General features: G+C 38.8%; 1 protein-coding gene across 4 annotated transcripts in view; it reads right to left on the bottom strand.

The window, feature by feature from the left end:
* Positions 1-23,332, bottom strand: part of RTN4 (reticulon 4) — a 173,063-nt gene that overhangs the window by 57,524 nt on the left and 92,207 nt on the right. Inside the window, exon 1 of one of the 4 annotated variants that reach the window (XM_059943337.1) lies at positions 9,463-10,304. The exons of 1 other annotated variant lie outside the window; for it this stretch is intronic. In XM_059943337.1, the coding sequence (XP_059799320.1) occupies positions 9,463-10,024 (562 nt within the window). In that variant the 5' untranslated portion in view covers positions 10,025-10,304. Of the gene's footprint in view, positions 1-9,462; positions 10,305-23,332 lie in introns of those variants that run through there. 2 more of the 4 variants (XM_059943339.1, XM_059943340.1) reach the window with 2 other exon arrangements.

Genomic DNA, 23,332 nt, shown 5'->3' with positions numbered 1-23,332 from the left:
TTTGGTAAAGTAGCAGGATACAAAATTAATGCACAGAAATCTCTTGCATTCCTATACACTAATGATGAAAAATCTGAAAGAGAAATTAAGGAAGCACTCCCATTTACCATTGCAACAAAAAGAATAAAATACCTAGGAATAAAAAAAAAAAACCCTGACTTTTGAAGCTTAAATAATTAAAATATATAATAATATATGTAGAAGTAAAATGTATGACAATAAAAGCACAAAGGATGGAAGGAATATGTAGAAGTACAAAAAAAACAGAAGCAGATGGGACAAAGAGAAAAGAGACTTAAATGGGGACTTGCCTGGTGGTCCAGTGCTTAAGAATCCATCTTACAATGCAGGGGACGCTGGTTCAATCCCTGGTGGGGGAACTAAGATCCCACATGCTGTGGGGCAACTAAACCCACGCGCCACAACTAGAGAGAAGCCCACGCATCGCAATGGAGAATCCCACATACTACAACTGAGACCCGAAGCAGCCAATAAATAAATAAACAGACTTAAATGAATCATATTAATAATTACACTGAATGTAGTAAACGGCCCCAATTAAAAGGCAGAGGTTTTCAGGCTAGATAAAAACCTTACTATGTGTCACTTAACAGGACACACACTTTAAACATAAAAACACAGGTAGGTTAAAAGTAAAAGAATGTAAAAGGATATATGATCCAAGCACTTATCCTACAAAATCTGGAATGGCTATACTAATGTCGAGCAAAGCAGATTCAAACACAAGGAGTATTATCTTGAGATTACCAGAGGTAAAGAGGGGCATCTGATAATGAAAAAGGAGTAATCAGACATAACACTAAATAGATATAACAACACTAAAGGTATATGGAAAAGGTGTTAATGGAAGTACATGAAGCAAAAACTAAAGAGAGACAAAGACAAATCTACAAATATTATTTAAAAATTTTAACACTCAACTCTCAGTTAATTGACAGACTGGACACACATGCACATACACACACACTCAATAAACAAGGGTATAGATGATTTAGACAACATTCCAATGAACTGACTTTTATAGAGCACTACAACCAACAACAAAATATACATTCTTCTCAAGTACACATGGAACATACACCAAGATAAACCATTTCCTGGTCTATAAAGCAAATCTCAATAAATTTAAAAGGATTGAAATCATGCAGCATATGTTCTTTGACCACGTGAATTAAATTGAAATCAATAAAACAGGAAAATTCTGGAAAATGCCCAAATGTTTGGAAATTAAACACACAATTCTAAATAACTCACGGATCAAAGAATATATCACAAGAAAAATTAAAGAATAATTTAAATCAAATGATGATGGAAATCTGCAGGATACAGCTAAAGCAATGCTTAGAGAGAAATTTATAGCTCTAAATGCTTTTAGAAAAAAGGGTTAAATTCAAAGTTTAAAGCTTCCACCTAATGAAACCAGAAAAAGAGCAAGTTAAACCCAAATAAGTAAATATAAATAGAGCTGCAATGAACATTTTGATACATGACTCTTTTTGAATTATGGTTTTCTCAAGGTATATGCCCAGTAGTGGGATTGCTGGGTTGTATGGTAGTTCTATCTGTAGTTTTTTAAGGAAACTCCATACTGTTCTCCATATTTACGATAGTCAGGACATGGACGCAACCTAAGTGTCCATCAACAGATGAATGGATAAAGAAGATGTGGCACATATATACAATGGAATATTACTCAGCCATAAAAAGAAACAAAATTGAGTTATTTGTAGTGAGGTGGATGGACCTAGAGTCTGTCATACAGAGTGAAGTCAGAAAGAGAAAAACAAATACCGTATGCTAACACATATATATGGAATCTAAGAAAAAAAAAAAAAAAAGGTCATGAAGAACCTAGGGGTAAGATGGGAATAAAGACACAGACCTACTAGAGAATGGACTTGAGGATATGGGAAGGGGGAAGGGTAAGCTGTAACAAAGTGAGAGAGTGGCATGGACATATATACACTACCAAACGTAAGATAGATAGTGGGAGGCAGCCACATAGCACAGGGAGATCAGCTCGGTGGTTTGTGACCACCTAGAGGGGTGAGATGGGGAGGGTGGGAGGGAGGGAGACCCAAGAAGGAAGAGATATGGGAACATATGTATATGTATAACTGATTCACTTTGTTATAGAGCAGAAACTAACACACCATTGCAAAGCAATTATACTCCAATAAAGATGTTAAAAAAAAAAAACCTAAATAAGTAACAGAAAATAAATAACAGCAGAAATCAATGATATAGGAAACATGCAAACTACAGAGAAAAATCAATGAAACCAAAAGTTGGTTCCTTGAAAAGATCAATAAAATTGATAATCCCTAAAATGATCAAGAAAAAGAGAAAAATAAGTATTGGAAATAAAAGAGGGACTATCACTATAAATCCTAAATAATAAGAGAATATTATGAATAAGTTTATGCCAGTAAATTAGACACTTAGGTGAGCAGAAAAATTCCTTGATGTCCACTCATCAAGATGAAATAGTCAAGTTCCTTGAAAGGCATACATTTCCAAAACTGACACAAGCAGAAATAGAAAATCTGAATAGCCTTACATCACTTAAAAAAAGTATACCCATAATTTAAAACCATCGCCACAAAGAGAACTCCAAGGCCAGATGGCTTCATTAGTAAATTCTATAAACACTGAAGGATGCTTATGAAACTCTTTCAGCAAATTAAGGAAGAGCAAGCACTTCTCAAAATGTTTCAGACTTATGCACTAATACCAAAACCAGACAAGGCTATTACAAGAAAATAAAAATACAGAAAAATATTCCTTACACAGGCATGCAAAATTCTTTAACAAAATATTAGCAAACTGAATCCAGAACTTGGTAGAATAATAAAACTCTCAATAATTTAATAATGATGGCGATTAGTTGAGACTGAAAAGTTGTAAAGGCTATTTGTGAAAGAGATTTATATGATAGGTTTAAGTGTATTTAATAAACCCCCTTAGAACAAAGATGAACAGAATTTTAAACAAGTAAATTCCCTTCTTTTCTGAAAGCAAAGACTCCAGTAGATTAAAAAAAAATTTTTAATGCTTTAGGTCAGCTTCACCTAGGGCTGTCAGAACACCGAGATAAATAAATTTAACAATGGCACCTTCCAATTAGTCAAATTTACACATCAGTCTATAAAGTTGGGGAGAAAAAAACAAGCGATTTTTTTTCTCTTTTCACAAAGGCAGATGACGGAACATAAATATATAATTGCCCCTACAGTACAACCACAAGAGTCCTCTGGTTTTAAGAGAGCAGAGAATACTTTCCGGGTGGGGGCTTGTATTCTTTCCTAATCTCCTACATGTACCTCTCATAACTACAATCGCTACTCATCTTTTTGTCCCTGTACTCCGCCCTAAACCTGGTTAAAAAAAAAAAGAGTGTGCTAATTTTTTCTTAATATTGAACTTCCAAGGGACCACCAATATAACCAGACTATTGCCAAATCTGTTTGAACAACAAAACTTTATAAGCCTTCTTCATCTATGGTGATAAGAACAAGTCATTAAAGAAATAATGTGTTTTTTTTTTAAACTAGAGGGCCACCTAAGCAAAGGACTCAGGGACTGCTAAAAAGATAATCCAATATTTAGCAGCTTACAGCTCCTACTATAAGAGCAGGAGTGGTACCTATTTGGCATTATCTATCAACATTTTCAATGTATATACCCTTTGGATCAATAATTCCACTTACGTGAATTTATCCTACAATGCATATATCCTACAACACATATATAAATTTCTATGCGTGTATTTGCAAAGAGGTATATATGAAGGTGTTCACAGCAATGTTATTTACAGCAGAAAAAGCTGATAGACAACCTAATATAACCATCAATAAGAGACTGATTAAATAAAATAGGGTACATCCATATACCTTGTATATGTAAATAAATTAATGCTTTAATTCAAAAGACTTGGGTTTTTTTTTTTTCTTTTTTCTTTCTGGCCACACCACGATGCAGAACTTCCCTGACCACGGAATGGAACCCATGCCCCCTGCAGTGGATGCATAGTCTTAACCACCGGACCGCCAGGGAAGTCCCAAGACTTGGGATTTTTATTTGAGAGAAAATATTGCAGTAATTCTAGAACGATACAGAATATAGATCAGGATTCATCTATAATGTTATATTCATTCAACAAATATCTGAGTGCCTATGCCACATCTAAGGCACTGTGCTCAGCAATGCAAATATGTCATACAGTCCTTTTCCTCAAGGAAAAAAGGTAATACAGCCCCTTTCCTCAAGGAGCATATAGTCTGGTGAATAGAAATGAGTAAACATACTATTCCCACATATATACAGTATGATACATATGATGAGGTAAGAAAAGAATGTTACGGGAACACATGAGTAAAGCAACTTAAAAATTAAGAATCACCATTCCAAGAAACAAAAAACCATCAATTTAGATGTGAGATTATCAATTACCCTTTAGAGTTGAAAAGAATGATGAGGCCATTGGTCTGAGAACACCTTAGCATAAGTAGAGCTGGGTCCTACCATTCTGCATGCCTACGTCCTACATTAGCTAGCCACAAAGGTCACACTCACCCATTTAAACACTGCTGATGAATTATGGTTCTGCCCTTACAGTTCCCATCCTTGGTGCTACCACCCCCAGAGGGACCTTCTAGGGTCTATATTTAGAAACAGGAACAAAAAGTCTCAAAGAATGTACTGTAAGAATAGTTTATCTGCCAACATTTACTTCTACTTAGAGGTCCCAGGGAAAAATCAAGAAATATTATCTATTTGGTTGGTACTTTTACCTTGGGCTAGCAAAGTACCTTTAAAATGTGCCATTTAAATTGGGGCCTTGCAACAGCAGTGATTCAAATAAACTGCTTTTAGGTATATAATGAAACAACTACACATAAAACAGAGTCAATTACTGAACAATAGAAAATATGTTCCTTTTTGGAAATGTTTCATATAACATAGCAAATCTTCCAAGTTTACAGAAATATAGTGCTCAAATAGCATGTTTTCTAAATACTATTCCACATAATTAGACATGTATCAAAGGTTCAATATATATTCATCACTTCATTTTAAAAAGGATTTGAGGAAGCTCATGAGTTACTAAAAAGAACTATAAATTTGACACTGAGCTTCCTAGGAACCAATGTGAAATGTAATTCACTTTATCCTTAAGGAGCACACCACTTGTTCCCAACTGTTATTCCTAGTCAGAAAATTAGAAATGGTTAACAAGAGAATTATTCAGAATCTCTAAATTCATCAGTTCCATTCTTTGTTATCATTTTCTAGATAATAATAGGAGGAGAGAGGATGGGGAATGGATTATGGCATGACATCTCTTTCTTTAGAGGCAACTACTTCCTGGGAGTGTCACATCATTGTTTACTTGAACTTTATGTTAAGGACTGATACTTAAGATTTAAACTATATATCACTCAAAATCTTTTAACATTTCTAATATGTGCTCCTATGCTGATATAAATAATCATATAATAAATGACTTTGTAAAAGACGAATAATTTTTAATCCTTAAGCCATAACCTATAATTATGAGCAATATTCAATTCTATACAAGCTTCCACTGCAACAACAACTTTGGACAATCTCTGAAATTGATTTAATAAGCATCAACATTCTTTTCTTTGTATTTATATCCATGGCCTCCAAGTCCTATCAATTTTTCTTTCATAAAACGTCTTATTAACCTAACTATAAAAACAGAGATTCAGAGCCAAAAAAATCATGCTTCCTAAAGTTTCTTATATTCCTCCCTGTATTCCATTTTCACTGAATGAACTAGTTCAGGCTCTACTCATCTCTCTCAGAACTACTGTGAAAGATTTCTAAATAGTTCCCCTATTTTTCTTTCCAACCTATCTTGAATATTGTCACCAATTCACTTTTCTAACACTGCTTTCATGATGCCATGCCTCAGTTCAATAATCTTCAGTGGCTTCCCAATGCCTAAAGCAGTAATTCAGAAGGATGTAAAATAATGAAATAACTTTATATTTTGGAAACAACGACAACAAAAACATTTTTTGTTTCATTATTTAAATTGCCAAAAGCAAAGGCAACTGTGAATGGCACAGCAAGGATAAAAGCAAGATGATAAAACCCTAATTCCTTAATTTGGCATTCAACACCCTTCAGAATCCAGATCTACCACACATTTTCAATCTTAATTAACACTGGCTTAGAACATGTCCAGAGACCAGCTCAATGCCATCCTTAATGAATGTTTGCATATCCTCAAAGCCTAGGTTAACCAACCACCTTTTTAACCTGAAGCCAATGTTTCTCCATGAAAAATGGTCAGCAGGGGAGAGGCTTCAGTCTCACTTCAGTTACTTCACGGCAATGGGGATGCTCCAAGCACAACAGCAAACAGCAAAATTACACCTTACCAAGTAAGGGAAATCAGCGTTTACTCAAAAAATAGGGTAAACAACAATGTTAAATACACAACTGTCAGGGATCTACCATATTCACTAACATAAACCCTCTGCCAGTCAGACTGCTCTATGTTTCTAACCATGTTCTGCACATCTCTCAGCTCTTTGTCTTTACTAACATCAGTCCTTTTGGTTTCTCTAAATCTTCAAAACTATATTTCTGCTCCAAAATCCCAATATAAATATTTAAGAAGCACATTTCTAAAATAAACAACATTTTAAAAAGCAAAAAAATTTTTTTTTAAAGTGAGACATGGTTGTATCAACGCATTTTTTTTTTAATTTTATTTATTTATTTATTTATGGCTGTGTTGGGTCTTCGTTTCTGCGTGAGGGCTTTCTATAGTTGCGGCAAGTGGGGGCCACTCTTCATCGCGGTGCACGGGACTCTCACTATCGCGGCCTCTCTTGTTGCGGAGCACAGGCTCCAGACGCGCAGGCTCAGTAGTTGTGGCTCACGGGCCTAGTCGCTCCACGGCATGTGGGATCTTCCCAGACCAGGGCTCGAACCCGTGTCCCCTGCATTGGCAGGCAGATTCTCAACCACTGCACCACCAGGGAAGCCCAAAAAACAAAATTTTTTACCATGGCCTGTTAGAGACCTCAAATGATCTAAGTGTAGTCCACCTCCCCACGCTCACCTTATACCACTCTCCCCCTAGTTTTTCTCACTGGTCTTCTTACTAGATTCTCAAACATACAAAGCTTATTACTGCCTCAGGGCTTTTGCCTCCTAGGAGCTTCTTGGAAATTTTTTATATCTGCAGCTTAAATCTCACCTCCTGGGAAAGGGCTCTCTCAGTGCCGCCCTACCTAAAAAGGCTCCCACACATCTCAAGTCATTTTCCACACCATCATTCTGCTTATTTTCCTCATAACACTTAACACTAATCTGACTTCCTTAATTATGTGCACATTATCTGTACTCCCCCCACGGGGAACACATGTGTCTTGCTTATTGCTATATCCTCATAGCCCAGAATAGTGCCTCTTTGTAGGTAATCAATAATCAATAATCAATAATGAATGAACTCGTTAAGAAACCTAGACTCAGTGAAATGCCTTAACTATCTGTGCCCACAAATCATAATGTTCCTGTATTTACTAAAGGAACTAAACTTTCCAAATAGGCAACATCAATACAGAATTAGGGAACTATGTAAAGATAGAGTCACTGAGTAGGCAATATTCTTTCTCCTTTGTCTTCCAAACTTAGTATTCCAAAAGTCAAAATTCCAAGAGAATGCTGTCACCTCCTGAATCTCCAAGGTTCAAAGAACAGAACTCCTTTCTTTGTTTCCATGAAGGAACACAAGAGAACAAATTAGTATGCCTTTCATAATCATTAAATTTATCATTTGCAAATTTCTTATTTATTTTTCTACCTCCCCTTAGTTTCTCTAAAATGTGTGTTTTTACCCAGAAAAAGGAAAATTTGAATTACTCCTCAGATTCTAATATCTTTTGTGTAGTAATTAATGTTTTCAGTAATGTTTTGGGGTATGTCAATATCAAAATGTTATTCAGAAACATCACTATTGGCTTATTTTCCCCACTGTGGAGCGGGAGTGAATTGAAGAAAAAAAAAATTCTTCCGTGATCTCCCACTGAGTTCCTTTTTCTAGAAAAAGAACCATTTCTAAAATCCTACAAGGCTATGACAATTTCTCAGCAGGCTGTTACACTACCTGATTCTTGATTCTTGCCCTTTTATACATAAAAATCCTACTACTAGTGGGACACTTTCTGTCCCAAAAGTAACAAGCTATTTGTTAATAAGTTAATTAACGTGTCTAATAAGATGAATTCTCAATCTCTAACGAACTTGATTTTTTCTCTTCCAAAATAAAGTTTCCCAAGATGAAAAGGGTAATAAAACAATGTCCCTACTAATAATAACAACACACAATCAGATGCTCGTGAATGAAAAGATTTGAAAACTATTTACAGACTACGCAGATTTGTCTCTGCAGACCTAAAACATTACTTCTACGAAGCAGTATTTCTAACCAGTAAACGAAAACGTATGTCTCAAAACATTTCATGAAGTCTCATGGTAAATCTGCCACAAGTTCAATTGGCCTATTCCCGATAAGGAATCCCCAGGTTTCCCCTTCTTTAGGAATGTCAACCATTTTGCCTTTTCCTCTTTTCTCTACGATTCAATCACGATGCCTTAAGAGGCTAAACCTGTCCATCCTAACGGCAATTCCCCTCGCCCTGCGGCAGAGCCCCTGGCAGCACTGCGCCCCCTCGGAACACGACGCCCAGGTCCTACTTCCCTGGCTCGGTTAAGCCGGGAGAAGGGGGAGACGCCACATCACAACCCGGTAAGCTGGGCGGTGGCAGGTCTTCGCCAGAACTCTTCTCCACGCGCCACACCACTGGAGGCGCTCTCCCTTCACTGCAGTCGGGTCAAAGTGGACGTTCTCCACTGGACCAGCGCGGGGAGGGGAGGGGGGGGATGAAGCGCATGGGGCCACCCAAGCCGAGGGAGGGTTGAGGAAGGGGGCCAGAGTTGAATGCAAGCAAAGACCAACAGCAAAACTGCGTCTTTTCCCCAGGAGCAACCCAGACGGGCAGACAATAGATTAGGCCGCCAAGGCCTTCCATCCTCACCCCGGAACCGAGCCAGCCCGATGAATCCGCACCCCTAGTTCCTCTATACACACCCAGCTCCTGCAAGGGGTGGGTTCCTAACTTCCCGGACGCGGTGAAATGGAGACCTGAGAGAACCTGGGAGCGGGCGGGGTGCACGTGTTCCCCGACACCCAGACGGACAATAAAGAACAAGCCCGAGCTTCCTCGGCCGCCCCACCCTGTTCCCCGCGGCTCCCACCAGCGGGGGCGCCTTCGCCCCGAGGTCCGCAGACAAAGCCCCCTCCGGGCGGAGAGGAAGGCTGGGCCCAGGCTTTGGGGGCTGCGCACAAAAGAGGGAGGGGCGCGAGGGGCGGCGCGAGGCGAAGGGCGCGGCACTTACCCACTGAGCCGGAGGAGCCCCTGCGTTTGGGCGCGGCCGGGGTAGAGGGGGGCGCGGCGGGGGCAGGGGCGGCCGGGGTCCACGCGGGCTCCGCCTGAGGGCTCACGTCGGCCGGGGGAGGAGGGGGAGGCCGGGCTGGAGGCTCATCGTCCTCAGAGAACTGGGAGGGCGAGGTTGCGGTAATGGAGGGTAGGGAGGGCGCTGGCTCCGCCGACGACGCGGGGCTCGGGTCCCAAGACGGCTGCCGCTCCGGGGCGGCGAGGGGCGCTGCCGGCAGGGGCCCCCGGGGCGCCGGGGGCACAAAGTCATTGCCGAAGTCCAGCAGGGGCGCGCCAGCCGGGGTGGCGGCGGCGGCGGCGGGCACCGGGGCAGCCGACAGCGCGGCGGCGGGCTTCCTCTCGAGCACCTCCAGCTCCTCCAGGTCCTCGTCCTCGTCCTCGTCTTCCTCCTCCTCTTCCTCTTCGTCCTCGGGCTCCTTCACGAACTGGTACTTGAACGCGGGCTGAGGCCGTGGCGGGCTGTCCGAGGACGAGACCAGAGGCGACTGGTCTATGTCTTCCATTGCTGGCGGGGGAGAGATGATGCTGCAGCTGCTGCCTCCGCGGGAGACGCTTCTCCTCACAGCCGCGGGCAGTTGTGGGGGGTGGGGAGGACTGAGAGGGGCAGGGCCCAACGAGCCGAGGGACCTGCAGTGGCGACGGCTCCCGGAACAATGAGACTGCTCCTCCTGCCTCCGCGCCCGTGATGCGCCACCCGCCCCGTCCCCAGTTGCCGCCGCCGCCGCCGCCCAGACGAGCGAAGAAGAGAGGCCAGTCGACTCTCCGCCCAGTTTGGCGTGACTCACTCTCCTGCCAGGGAGAGGCAGGCACTAACGCGGGAGGGAGCGAGCCAATCGGCTAAGAGATAGAGTTGACGGGCAACCAGCCGGCCCAACGGAAAAGGAAAAAGACGTAAAGTGGGTGGGTGTTACTGCACTTCCTCTCTTTTACCGGCCAGGCTGGGTTCGATGGGCGGGGTTTGGAGCTGGGAGCCCCACAGTCAGCCTAGGGTAGTTGAGGGTCGAACTGGGGGCTTGGGCTTGCCCACAGCTGGAGGTCAGTCTGTGTAATTAGAGTACTGGGAAAGCGAGCCGGCTGCCTGCCTGCCCTGAGGGGTCGGAGACGCTCCTGGCGCGCCACCGGAAGGGCGTTATCTTGGGGACTGGGAGTGGAAACTTTCCTCCCAGGAAAGGGAAAAAACCCAGAGCGTAGAAAGGTACTAAATAACGGGACCGTGGAGTAGCCTTAAGGATTGAAGTATCCGTTAAATTTTAGATTTTGAAATAAAAGACTGCCTTTTTTCAAACTTAAATTCCCAAACCACCTTATCACTACTACCATTACCACCTTAAAAGAAAAAATAATATTTTTGACAGTTTTAAGATCAGTCCCAGTCTAAACTGCAGACCCTGGATGACGTAGGCAAAACAGCTGGGCTGGACGATCTAGGGACTGGGGCAGACCATTTGAAAGTCTGCTCATCTCCTTCAAAGAGGGTTTGGGGATCTGCCCGCTACTGGACTCTTACTTGGTAGAAGGATGAGTCACCCAAAGAGGAAGGGAAGAGAGGAAAGTGGAAAGAGAACGATGCCTTGGAGGGCAAATTTGATTCACATTATATTTCGGTCACTTTAGGCTCATGAGTCAACATTTCGGATGATTCAGGCTTTCTGGGAGTCAGGAAGCCAAATACATACTCATTTCTTTGGTATGCCAGAATGAGCATAATCCCCATTCCACTTTTTCCAGAACTGGAGGGTTTAAAGAAAGTGGTGGCAGAACATTTAAGTATCAGCATCCAGAGGTTTAGAGATCCCTCTTATCTTTCTGATATACCTTCCAAAAATATTCCCTTCCTGCCTAATCTGGAGGCCCTGGAGAGAGGAGGTTAGCTTGCTTTCAAGTTGCTCACAGTCTAGGCCTGCACTGTTCAATGCCTTAGTCATTGGCTACTCCTGGCTACTGAGCACTTGAAATGTGAGTCATCTGAAATGAGATGTGCTGTAAGTTTGAAATGCACACTAGATTTTGAGAGTTAGTACAAAAAAATTTAAATATCTCAATTTTTATATTGGTTACATGTTGGATTGATAATATTTTGGCTATATTGGGATAAGTGTAATATATTATTAAATTAATTTCATTTGTTTCTTACATTTTAATGCATCATCTAGAAATTTTTAAATATATATGGCTTATATTTTATTTCTATTGAACAGTGCTAGTCTGAATTGACGATTAAGATATGTTGATTGGGACTTCCCTGGTGGTGCAGTGGTTAAGAATCCGCCTGCCAATGCAGGAGACACGGGTTCGAGCCCTGGTCCAGGAAGATCACTCATGAGCAACTAAGCCCGTGTGCCACAACTACTGAGCCTGCGCCCTAGAGCCCGTGAGTCACAACTACTGAGCCTGCATGCCACAACTACTGAAGCCCGCACACCTAGAGCCCATGCACCCCAACAAGAGAAGCCACCTCAATGAGAAACCCACGCACCGCAACAAAGAGTATCCCCGGCTCGCTGCAACTAGAGAAAGCCCATGTGCAGCATCGAAAACCCAGTGCAGCCAAAAATACATAAATAAATTTATTTAAAAAAAAAAAAAAGGAAATGTTGATTGCCATGGGGAATCACGGGTTATTAAAGCAAATTCTTAGCTCCAACTAATTAATATTACCCTAGGCTCAATTTGGGTATTAAAAAGGAAAAGCAGGGGTTGTGGGGAGGGAGGAGGGACACGTAGGTGGAACACAGGAGATTTTTAGGGCAGTGAAACTATTCTGTATGACACTGTGATGATGGATACATGACATTTTACATTTGGCAAAACTCAGAACCGTACAACACAAAGAGTAAACCATAATGTAAACTGTGGACTTTAGTAATATATCAATACTGGTTCATCACACCAATGAAAGATGTTAGTTATAGGGGAAACCGATTGGGAGGCGGGCATGGGAGTGTATAAGAACACTCTTTGCTGTTCAATTCTTCTGTAAATGTAAAACTAATAAACTTTATTATTATTTTTTTAAAGGAAAGGTAGAACAAGATTTCCTGGCAGTGTTACCTGATCAGGTTAGTTATCAACAACACATTCAAGACCTGACTTATCGGGGCTGCCCTGGTGGTGCAGTGGTTAAGAATCCACCTGCCAATGCAGGGGACACGGGTTCCAGCCCTGGTCCAGGAAGATCCCACATGCCACGGAGCAACTAAGCCCGTGCACCACAGCTACTGAGCCTGCGCTCTAGAGCCCGCGAGCCACAACTACTGAAGCCTGCGCACCTAGAGCCTGTGCTCCACAACAAGAGAAGCCACCGCAATGAGAAGCCCTCGCACCACAAGGAAGAGTAGCCCCCGCAGGCTGCAACTAGAGAAAGCCCGCGTGCAGCAGCAACGAAGACCCAACGCAGCCAAAAATAAATAAATTAATTAATTAAATAAATCTATTTTTAAAAAAAAGACCTGACTTATCAGTCCCACAGAGATGAACTGGCTTTATTTTTAGAAAATTGTTGTGAGTTGCTTTGAGTTTATTTGTTTTTAGAAGGGTTGGGAAGAGTAGGAAGAGAGAAGTGTTAGTGTAGAATTTGGGGGCAGGAGGTTTAATGCCAAAGGAAAAATTTTTAACAAAACAGATTCCTCAATAATAACTAAAACAGTCCTGTTTCAAGTATTTGTCAAATATTTGTCAAAAATTATCAAAAACATACATGATTTTTCAACTAAGTCCATACATATACAAAAATATACTAGCAAAATTCTATGGTATGAACTTTTCTATTAAATCACAATTTAGCCATCAGCAGTTCAGTCTTTCCCATACTGTTTTTCCTACTGTGATTGTTCTGAAACTCCTTAATGGAAAGTTTCACAGGGTTTTAACATATTAATTGTAAGTTGCTTATATGATATTTCTGCATTCGTATATCTCTGTATCTGCTATTACTAAAATAGTCACAAAGGAATATCTTTAAATTTATTTATTTATTTATTTATTTTTGGCTGTGTTCGGTCTTCGTTTCTGCGCGAGAGCTTTCTATAGTTGCGGCAAGCGGGGGCCACTCTTCATCGCCGTGTGCGGGCCTCTCACTATTGTGGCCTCTCTTGTTGCGGAGCACAGGCTCCAGACGCGCAGGCTCAGTAGTTGTGGCTCACAGGCCTAGTTGCTCTGCGGCCTGTGGGATCTTCCCAGACCAGGGCTCGAACCCGTGTCCCCTGCATTAGCAGGCAGATTCTCAACCACTGTGCCACCAGGGAAGCCCCCAGGAATATCTTCAATTTATTAAAATTGTCATAAAAGAATGATTACAGAAAAGTGGTAGATTTATAATTTTAATAGTAAATAGCATTAAATATTGAGGCAATAATATAAGCACTCTCCTCTGACACAGGAGAAAAATAAGAATTTTATATTGTTATCTCAGTGACTTCTAAAAAATTAAGTATTTGATGGATGAATAAGAATAAAGAGCTTATCCAGTGTTCATAGAATGGTCAACAAAGCATAAGGAAAGGAGAATGTTGCTGCTATACCAGAATTAAAAGTAGTGTTAGTGACACATTAGGGTAACTAGATGTAAATACCACTCTCACTAACAAGAACATTTTGGTAGGTATTTGAAATGGTTAAAGGAAGAGTATAAATTCTAGGTCATAATAATAGAAAATAATTATTCAATGAATTATCTTTGTAATTATCTTACCAGATGTAGAAGTTTAAAGTTTCCAGTTACAATGGGTTAATAACTGTTCTCTCTTAGAACATTATAAAATATCCATTGAGGCTGGTGGAATCTCAGAGTTGGAAGAACTCTGGGAAATCAGCTTGACCAATCTCCCTCCCATTAGAAGAATTCCCTACAGAAGGTTTTTTAAACTTGGTCATCTGTGGTAGATTAAAAATAGCTACAAACTCTGCAAGGACACCCATCAAGAAGTTGGGTCAATTTCCCCATCTCTGGATCTGGCCTTGTGACTTTTTTGTCCAGTAGAATATGCTGGAAATGTTCCAAGCCTAACCAGCAGAAGTATTACAGCTTCCACACTCTCTCTCTTGGAATGCTGAGGCCCCAGATGAGAGACATGGAGAGAAAGACCTAGCCATCCCAGCCACAGAGCTGATGTCCCAGAAATATGAGACCATCTCAGAATGTTCAACCAACCCACAGAATCATGATAAATAATGAATCACTGTTTTAAACTACTACCTTTTGGGATGGTTCATTACGCAGCAAAAGCTAACTGAAACATCAGCCATTTTGTGCTTCCATTATGTGCTTAATTCATTCATACATTATATATATATATATATATATATATATATATATATATATATATATATATATATACACACACACACACACATACACATTGGGTATTTACTCTGCACCAAGCACTGTTCAAGACTCTGAACAACGGCACTGAACAAATCAGACACAAATGTGCATGAACACTTTCAGTAAAGGGAGACTCACTACTTAGGGAAATAGCCCATTCCATTTCTGTAGTAGTATACCTTATTGTAGAGTGTCGAATTGACACCTAATCTGGTATACATACATAGAACAGGTTAATTGTCCTTGCATCATGTATGCCCCCTGAGAGAGTTAAAAGCGTGGGATGGGTGTACTCTTGTCTACATACTGTAGGATGTAGACTGGAGAGTAGATTCAGCAACCATGGGGGAAAGATGAAAGGTAGATTCTTGACAAATCTGTTTCAAGAAGCTGTGCATCACAGCTTTTTTGCCTACAGAGAAAGACTTGCTTGTGTTCAAAGAGCACCAATGAGTTACATTCAACCTTTTATTCAAAAAAGACTAAAACATCATTTTGGCACTCTTTAGGGAAAAATTAACAGCTTGCTATGTCATTGTCCCTACCATTTCACTGGGATTTTAGATTTCATGAAATGTACCTTTTTGTGAAATGCAGTTTATGGTTCTGGCTAACATCTTGACATACACTAAGTTCATCTGTAATAAGAATAGACATATAAATAGCATAAGATCAACGTCTTTGGCCATGCTAGTTATACACTGACAATTAGAGTTGGACCTAAAATTAAAATTTCAAGTTTCAAAGAGAAATCATATAATATGCAAGTGAAAGTCGTAAGGCCCAAGAAGGTCCTCTGTGTTAATACTGCATTTCCTTCCTAGTTTAATATGCATCATTTCTCTGGTGATATTTATTTTGATCTAGCAAAAAAACTATTTTTGATCAGTTGATCTAAGCATCACAAATCCAAGCAAAGAAATTCCTAAACCATCTTAGAGAAATAAAAGAAAATCTGTCCTCATGAGAAAAAAAGAACTACAAAGAAGAGTTTACAAAATTATCTGGGTTATAAATAACTCATTCTAGTAGGTATCCCACTCTTCCTAATACCTAAACATTGAGGTACAAATTTTGTTATTTTATTGTGAATGGAAATAGAAACCAGGTGGTCACTATCTTTAAAATAAACATTATTCATTTCTTCAACTAAAATCTATTGAGCATCTGGGGTTTGGTGATAAAGAGTAAATAAAACACATTTCCTAACATCAAGGAACATATAGTCTAGTTTACATAAGAATATATAGGTATATATACATATGTGTGTATACACATTCATATATGTGTGTATGTATGTATGTATATACATATGTGTATGAATATATATTATATGTATCAATATATAATAGAGAGAGGGAGACAGACAGACTGGTTTAAGTGAAACATAACTATTGCTTACGGTTCAGGCAGAAGTTGATGAGAGCCTAAACTAATAGCATAGGAAATAGGAAAAGATAAATTTGAAAAACATTTAAGTTGCATTCATAGAATTTGGTGACTAATAGGATGGAGAGGCTGAAGAAAGAAAATCTGATTCTAAGGTTTAAGTTTAGGTGACAAGGTAAATTGGTACTGCCGTTATTAAAGAAAAGAAGTCAGCAGAGGAGCACAGAATGGGTGAGTAATGCTGGGGAGAATATAATGACCTAAGTTTTTAGATACATTGAACTTGAGTTGCCTGAAGAACACTGGAGTAGTAGAAATAATCAAGGGACAGCTGGAAAACTAGGGCTGGAGCTTAGATCTAGTCTGGAGAGCAGGTAGCTAAACCTGTTGGTTAGGTTTCATGGGTAAGTATCTGAGGAAAAATGGTGGGGTAAAGGAGAGGATGGCCAAGCAGGTTGGTGGATACTGTCTACTGCCCATGGGAGAAAAAGGCCTAGAATAGAGCCCTGGGAAAGATCAACATGAAGTATCTCTGGACGTATTTGAACAATGTTATTTCCACTGATCCTTTTCTTTTCCTAGACCATACAAATCAAAACAAAACAAAAAACTCCAATAGGTCCAGTTTTTAAATAGGCACTCATTTTGTTTTCTCCATTCACCTTAAACTCAGAACTCAAAATAATATTCCAGTAAGTGCCAAGTATAATGCTATTCAGCACTATAATCTATAGTAATAGGGACAGCACCAATAATTTAAGCCACAGATAATTCTTAAACGCTCATTAAACTGGTGACTCCAGCCGCTTAGCCAATAACAAGTGGTAGAATTGCCTGGTAGACTTTTGCCTCTTTCTGTAACTAACCAGCCACTAATGAAGATGCTAAAGAGAAGGAAATGGCTGAAAGAAAGGCAATAAGAGATGAAGCAAACTCTATAAATTACAAAATTAAACAATAAATGATTCTTTTATATACTACTTATATTTATGAGGTATATGATTTTTTTAAATCAACAGATCTATATTGCTCATATTCAACTTTTTTTCTACTTTCCCGAGAACTGAGAAACACATTCATCACTGGAAATGCTATAGTATATTGCCCTGCATGTGTCTTTTTTGAAATTCATTTTCCTTTTATTACTACAAACTTATTATGATCTATTATTTCCATTTTATCTGAGTTTTATTTATTGTCCAGAGTGGAAATTTTTCCTGTCAGGTGGTAAAAGTAATGTTATAAATCACTTATGAAATGATAAATACTATTTACTCTAATGAGTTAAATATGGTGTGTCATGTGTTCATTTCCTCTTCCTCCTAAAACCCCATTAAAATGCCAGTAAAGCAATAAAAATGGTATTAACCAACAAAGACAAAGAGACTAACAGAGGAGACAACAGTGTATAAAATATTTCAACACATTTTTGGAAGACAAAGCAGATAGAGGAGCAGTTAGTGATTTAGCAGACTGTGAAGTTACAACCTAAACACCTCTCAAGGGGCAATATCAACTAGAAGTAAGCCATTTTGTGCCATAAATCCTTGAGATGCTCAGCCCTTGGAGGTGCTAGTATTGAAAACAAGTGGATTAAGTAAGAGAGGAATCCTCAGCCCCTTTGTCCCCTTCCTACACCCAGAAAGCCTGCAGCAAGGCTTAAACATATCACCACTGCCCCACCATCACTGCTCCCCCAGCCCCTGCTGTCCCCTATACCTCATTCTCCTCCAGAAAGGAAGTTGGAGAATTCATTTGTGGAGAAACAAAATGGTTCCAGTGAAAATTTCTCAAAGTATTGGCATTTGGAGTACCCCAGTAAAAAGACCTGACGAGCCCCACCTGCCCCCTTCTCCCCACAAAGCTTCCATCCATTTTTTAAAATTCTCTACTCTTAAACATAAAACAAAACACAAGAACCACCAGTCATTTCACAAAAACCTTGAATGGAAACTAAAAATGAAAATAAACAGAAAAAGAAACTTGAGGGAACAGAGGCATACAGAAAACAGAAGAAAACATCATAGAAACGTTAATATTTGCAGGGAGATAACAGAATATATCACTCCATAAAACAAAAAACAGAAATAACAAAAAAGAAAAAAAATCAAAGAACATGAGTGAGTTCACAAATTAAAACCAATTTCATGTTCATAGCAGCATTATTTACAATAGCCAAAAGGTAGAAACAACCCAGGGTCTATTAATGAATGAATGCAAAAACAAAATGTGATATATACATACAATGGAATACTATTCAGCCTTAAAAAGGAATGAAATTCTGATACATGCTACAACATGGTTGAACCTTGAAGACTAAGTGAAATAAACCAGACACAAAGGGACAAGTAATGTATGATTCCACTTATATGAGGTACCTAGAATAGTCAAATACATAGAGACAGAAAGTACAACAGTGGGTACCAGAGCTAAGGGAAGGTGGAAATGGGGAGTTAGTATTTAGAGAGTATTTGGTATATACAGAGTTTCATTATGGGATGATGAAGAAGTTCTGGAGATGGATAGTGGTGATAGTTGCACAACAATGTGAATGCATTTAATGCCACTGAACTGTTCACTTAAAAGTGGTTATAATGGTAAATTTCATTTTACTACATCAAAAAGATTTTAATTGCAACTTTAAAAAATTAAAGTGTTGGAAGGTACATTTGTAAAACTTCCCCGGGAAATAGAAAAAAGAACGAAAAGATGTATTAGTAACAAACAAATGGAAATTGAAGTGTTTTTTTTTTAAAAAGCAACACCATTTACAATAGCCTTAGAAAACATGAAATATTTAAGGATAGATTTAACAAAATATGCCCAAGACCATTACACTACAAACATTGCTAGAGTAATTAAAGAAACTAGAAGGACTTCAACTTGACTTCAAAATTTATAATAAAGCTACAATAATTAAGACAGTGTAGTACTGGCATAAAAATGGACAAACAGATCAGTGGAACAGAATAGAGTCCAGAAATAGACTCATAGACCCATATATATATAGTCAGGTTTTTACACTGGTGTCAAAGTATTTCAGTGGGGAAAGCATAGTCTTTTCAACAAATTGTGCTGGAAAAACTGGACATCCATATGCAAACACACACACACACACACACACACACACACACACACACACATGACCTTTGATCCTTATCTCACATCATAATAAAAAAATTAGTTCAAAATGAATCATGTACATAAATAAAACAGTCAAAGCTATAAAATTTGGCAAGAATACATAATGAATATTCTTGCAAGTATAAAATGGTACCACCAATTTGGAAAATCATTTGGTAATTACTTATAAAGTTAAACATACCTAATGATATGACTCAGCAATTTTACTCCTGGATATTTATCCAAGAGAAATGAAAACTGGAAACAACCCAAACGTCCATCAACTAATGAATGGATAAACATATTGTGGCTTTGGAATCCTACTCGGCAATAAAAAGGAATAAACTATTGATAAACACAGCATGGAGGAAACTCAAAAGGATTATATTAATGAAAGAAGCAAGACACAAAAGCCTCCATACCCTATAATTCTGTTTATGTGATTCTTAAAAGGGCAAAACCACCAGGGGCAGGGGGAGGGGAGGGAGTGATTGCAGAGGGGACAAGGAAACTTCTTGGAGCGATAGTGTTGATGGTTACACCACTATATACATTGTCAAAACTCATTGAACTATATGATTAAAATGAGTGAACTTTGTTGGATAAAAATTATATCTCAGTAAAGCTGATTATTTTTCTTAAAAAAGACGAAGATGTAATACAGAAGACAAAAGATGAAAAAGCTAGAAGATAAATTTGGGAGGCCTGTGAATCACTAATAAGATATCCAGAAAGAAAGAACAGAAAAAACACAAAGTTTCCTGTTAACCTAATTTGTCCTCTGGAAAGGTGAACTTGCAGTACGGTACTTCAAGCTCCATGACAGAGCATTATTTAAGAGTTTACATTTTAACTTAACCTTATAAATGTGTGCAGACTTTTCTGGGTGTCAATAAATGTTTTAAGACTATTTCTTAAACAATTTTCCTTCTCTAAATCACCTTCTATCTCTATGAAATTGATAGTGCTGTAAATAAAACTAAGTCTAGCTTAAGTTGTTATTTAGATCTTAGAATTGGGGCTAGTTGCTGTTCACAGGTGACTATGTACCATGGAATTTTTTAAAAAGAAACTATTATTTAAAATGAATGTTTCCTAAGCATATTGTACTTTCATTGCTGAACCTCTGAAACCCAGCCATTAATCTTTTTTCAAACAGCTTTATTGAGGTATAATTCTCATACCATACAATTCATGCATTTAAAGTGTACAACTCAGTGCCAACTATTCTTCACCTTTTGTACAAGTTTTGAATAAGATATAGAAGAAAATACGATGTGATTCAGTAGAGCAAGATTCTAGATCCCCAGCTTGGTGACCTTCAGGAGCCTCTGGGCTCCAATATCCTCATCTGTGAATCAGGGGGTTAAAACTAATGACTCTCTCACTCTGATCTACCTTCAAGATCATTTTTTATTGTTTATTTTTAGCCTTTAATTTCTCTCTAGTGCCAACATCAAATACTGGGATAAGCAGCTCAGAAAGATGTATTTTACAGTAGGAGAGTTGCAACAATGCTCAGAATTAAAGATGATGCCGGCAGATTTATTACGGCATTTGGAAGTCTTTATAAATGTAACGAGATTCTTTAGAGCCTTTCTTGAAAGAAGACAGTTTCCTTTTATACGTTTCAAAGTAAGAAAAAAAAGAGAAAGAGGAGAGTCACATGGTGTGTTTAACTTAGATGAGCTTCTCTTCTAACTTTATCTTTCTCATTTCTAAAAGCAAATATGAAAACTATATAGAAAGTTGAACAGGCTTGGAAATATATTCAAGAACACTATATCAAATTCAGTGATTCAGCCAAATATCTTAATCAAAAATATAAAAAATATTGCCTTCCAAGCTTTCGCTGAAGTAGAAATTTGACAGAAAATTTTGACATGCAAAATTTTATCATTGCAGATTTTAATAGTATATTCCTTCATTTGTTTCTTTTCTCTATTTCAAATAACAAAGGTAAAGTTACGTTTTTAAATTAATATGCCTATATTCCTAAAAAGCTTACAAGGGATTTCTTAGTAACTAGATATTGCTGTGGGTTGAATTGTGTCCTCCCAAAATATGTGTTAAAGTCCTAACCCCAGTACCCCAGAATGTGACCTTATTTGAAAATAGGGTCATCACAGATGTAGTTAGTGAAGATGAGGTCATAATGGAGTAGGGTGGGCCCTTAATCCAATATGATTGGGGTCCTTTTAAGAAAAGTAGAAGACAGAGACACATAGGGAAGACAGCCATGTGAAGATGGGGCAGAAATTGGAGTCATACTGCCACAAGCCAAGGAACACCAAGGCTTCCAGAATCTGGAAGAGGCAAGGAAGGATCCTAGAGGCATTGGAGGGAGCATGGCCCAGTCAACACGTTGATTTCCTACATCTAGCCTCCAAAAGTGTGAGAGAATACATTTCTGTTTCTTTAAACCACCCAGTTTGTGGTATTTTGTTATGGCAGCCTTAGGAAACTAATACAAACATAGCCAAATTTTACATGCATGCGGATGTGCACACACAAAAAAAGAACACTCATTTTAGTCAAATTATTGGATTTCAAAATATCTAATATAATCAGTGTGAACTTGAGTAATTAATTAAAATAATGCATGATGCCTTATAACCTTTACACAATCTCTTGAAGACATTGCCTTTCTAAATTTTGTGTTATGTAAGGGAACTAAGCTGAAAAGGAAAGGAAAGGAAAGGAAAGGAAAGGAAAGGAAAAAGGAAAGGGGAGGGGAGGGAAGGGAAGGGGAGGGGAGGGGAGGGAAGGGAAGGGAAGGGAAGGGAAGGGAAGGGAAGGGAAGGGAAGGGAAGGTGTATTTTTCCAAGGGAGATATAACACAATATCTCTGAGAGAGGCAAGACAGCCTACTCAAAGGATAAAAACTCAGAAAACAGCTACAAGAGAACTATTTCTAAATCGGCAGCCAAGTTACAGCATTTGTTATTACTAAACCATTTGAGTCTCAAAGGAAGAATTTGAGATAGTAATAATTTATTTCATAATTTTATGATGAAACCTAGATGGAAAATTTTCATAAGACAGCTTTAACTATGAAAATACTGAACAAGGAAGTGATAGACAATTTTTCTTCATGTCCATTGTTGCTAGATTTAGTACATGTGATTTCTTTTATTTATTTATTTTTTGGAGAAAAATTTAAAACCTCATTAAAAGATATTACAGAGACAAAGATATGAAGAGTTATAAGAAGATTCAGTATCATAAAGGAGGCAATTAGTCCCAAACTGATTAGTATGGTCAAGGAAGTTCAAATCAAAATCACAAGACTTTTATATGAAACTTGACAAGATACTTCAAAAATTTACATAGAAGAACAAATAGTTGAGAATAGCAAAGACTCTCTCAACTCTCTTCCCCTATCTAGCTTGGCGAAACCACAAGCTCAGTTAAATCCAAACCTGCTTTCTCTATTCTTGCACCATCATAACTTAAAGTGGCTGAAGAAAAGCATACAGCTCTGCCGCCCAATCTGAATTTGTATTCCTCCTCACTAATCTCAAATGTACCCTAACTCGATATGTCAGTCATTATGTATGTGTATATGATTTTATTGGAAATCTCTCTGAGAACATATTTAGGGAGTCGTGAGCCCTGTAGGGTCTTAGCTTGTAGATTATGATTCAAGCATGGCATTCCTGCCTGTTGTCTTTATAGGGTCATACTGATTCTCCAAATCTTTACAAACAGTTCATAATCACTTTCCATATTTAGATCAAAACCTCTCCAAAGCAGTAACCCATCTTGTCCTATTCCATTCTCAAGTTTCACCAAGCTTAGTTATCAATTTTACTTTCATCTCTTTTACCACTTCCAAGCAGAGCTCTGCTGTTATAGCCAGTACGAGTGACCACCACCTAGGAGAAGAGAAGCATTCAAGTGAGCAATGTTATTACAAATAATAACAACTTGGAAGGGAAAATATTATGTCGATTTGGAGCTAGAATGCTCTCAA

This window comes from Balaenoptera ricei, chromosome 13 (genome assembly GCF_028023285.1).
Source record: "Balaenoptera ricei isolate mBalRic1 chromosome 13, mBalRic1.hap2, whole genome shotgun sequence".
Lineage (NCBI taxonomy): Eukaryota > Metazoa > Chordata > Mammalia > Artiodactyla > Balaenopteridae > Balaenoptera > Balaenoptera ricei.
Note: the sequence above shows the minus strand (reverse complement) of the source record. Positions and strands in the feature narration are given on the sequence as shown.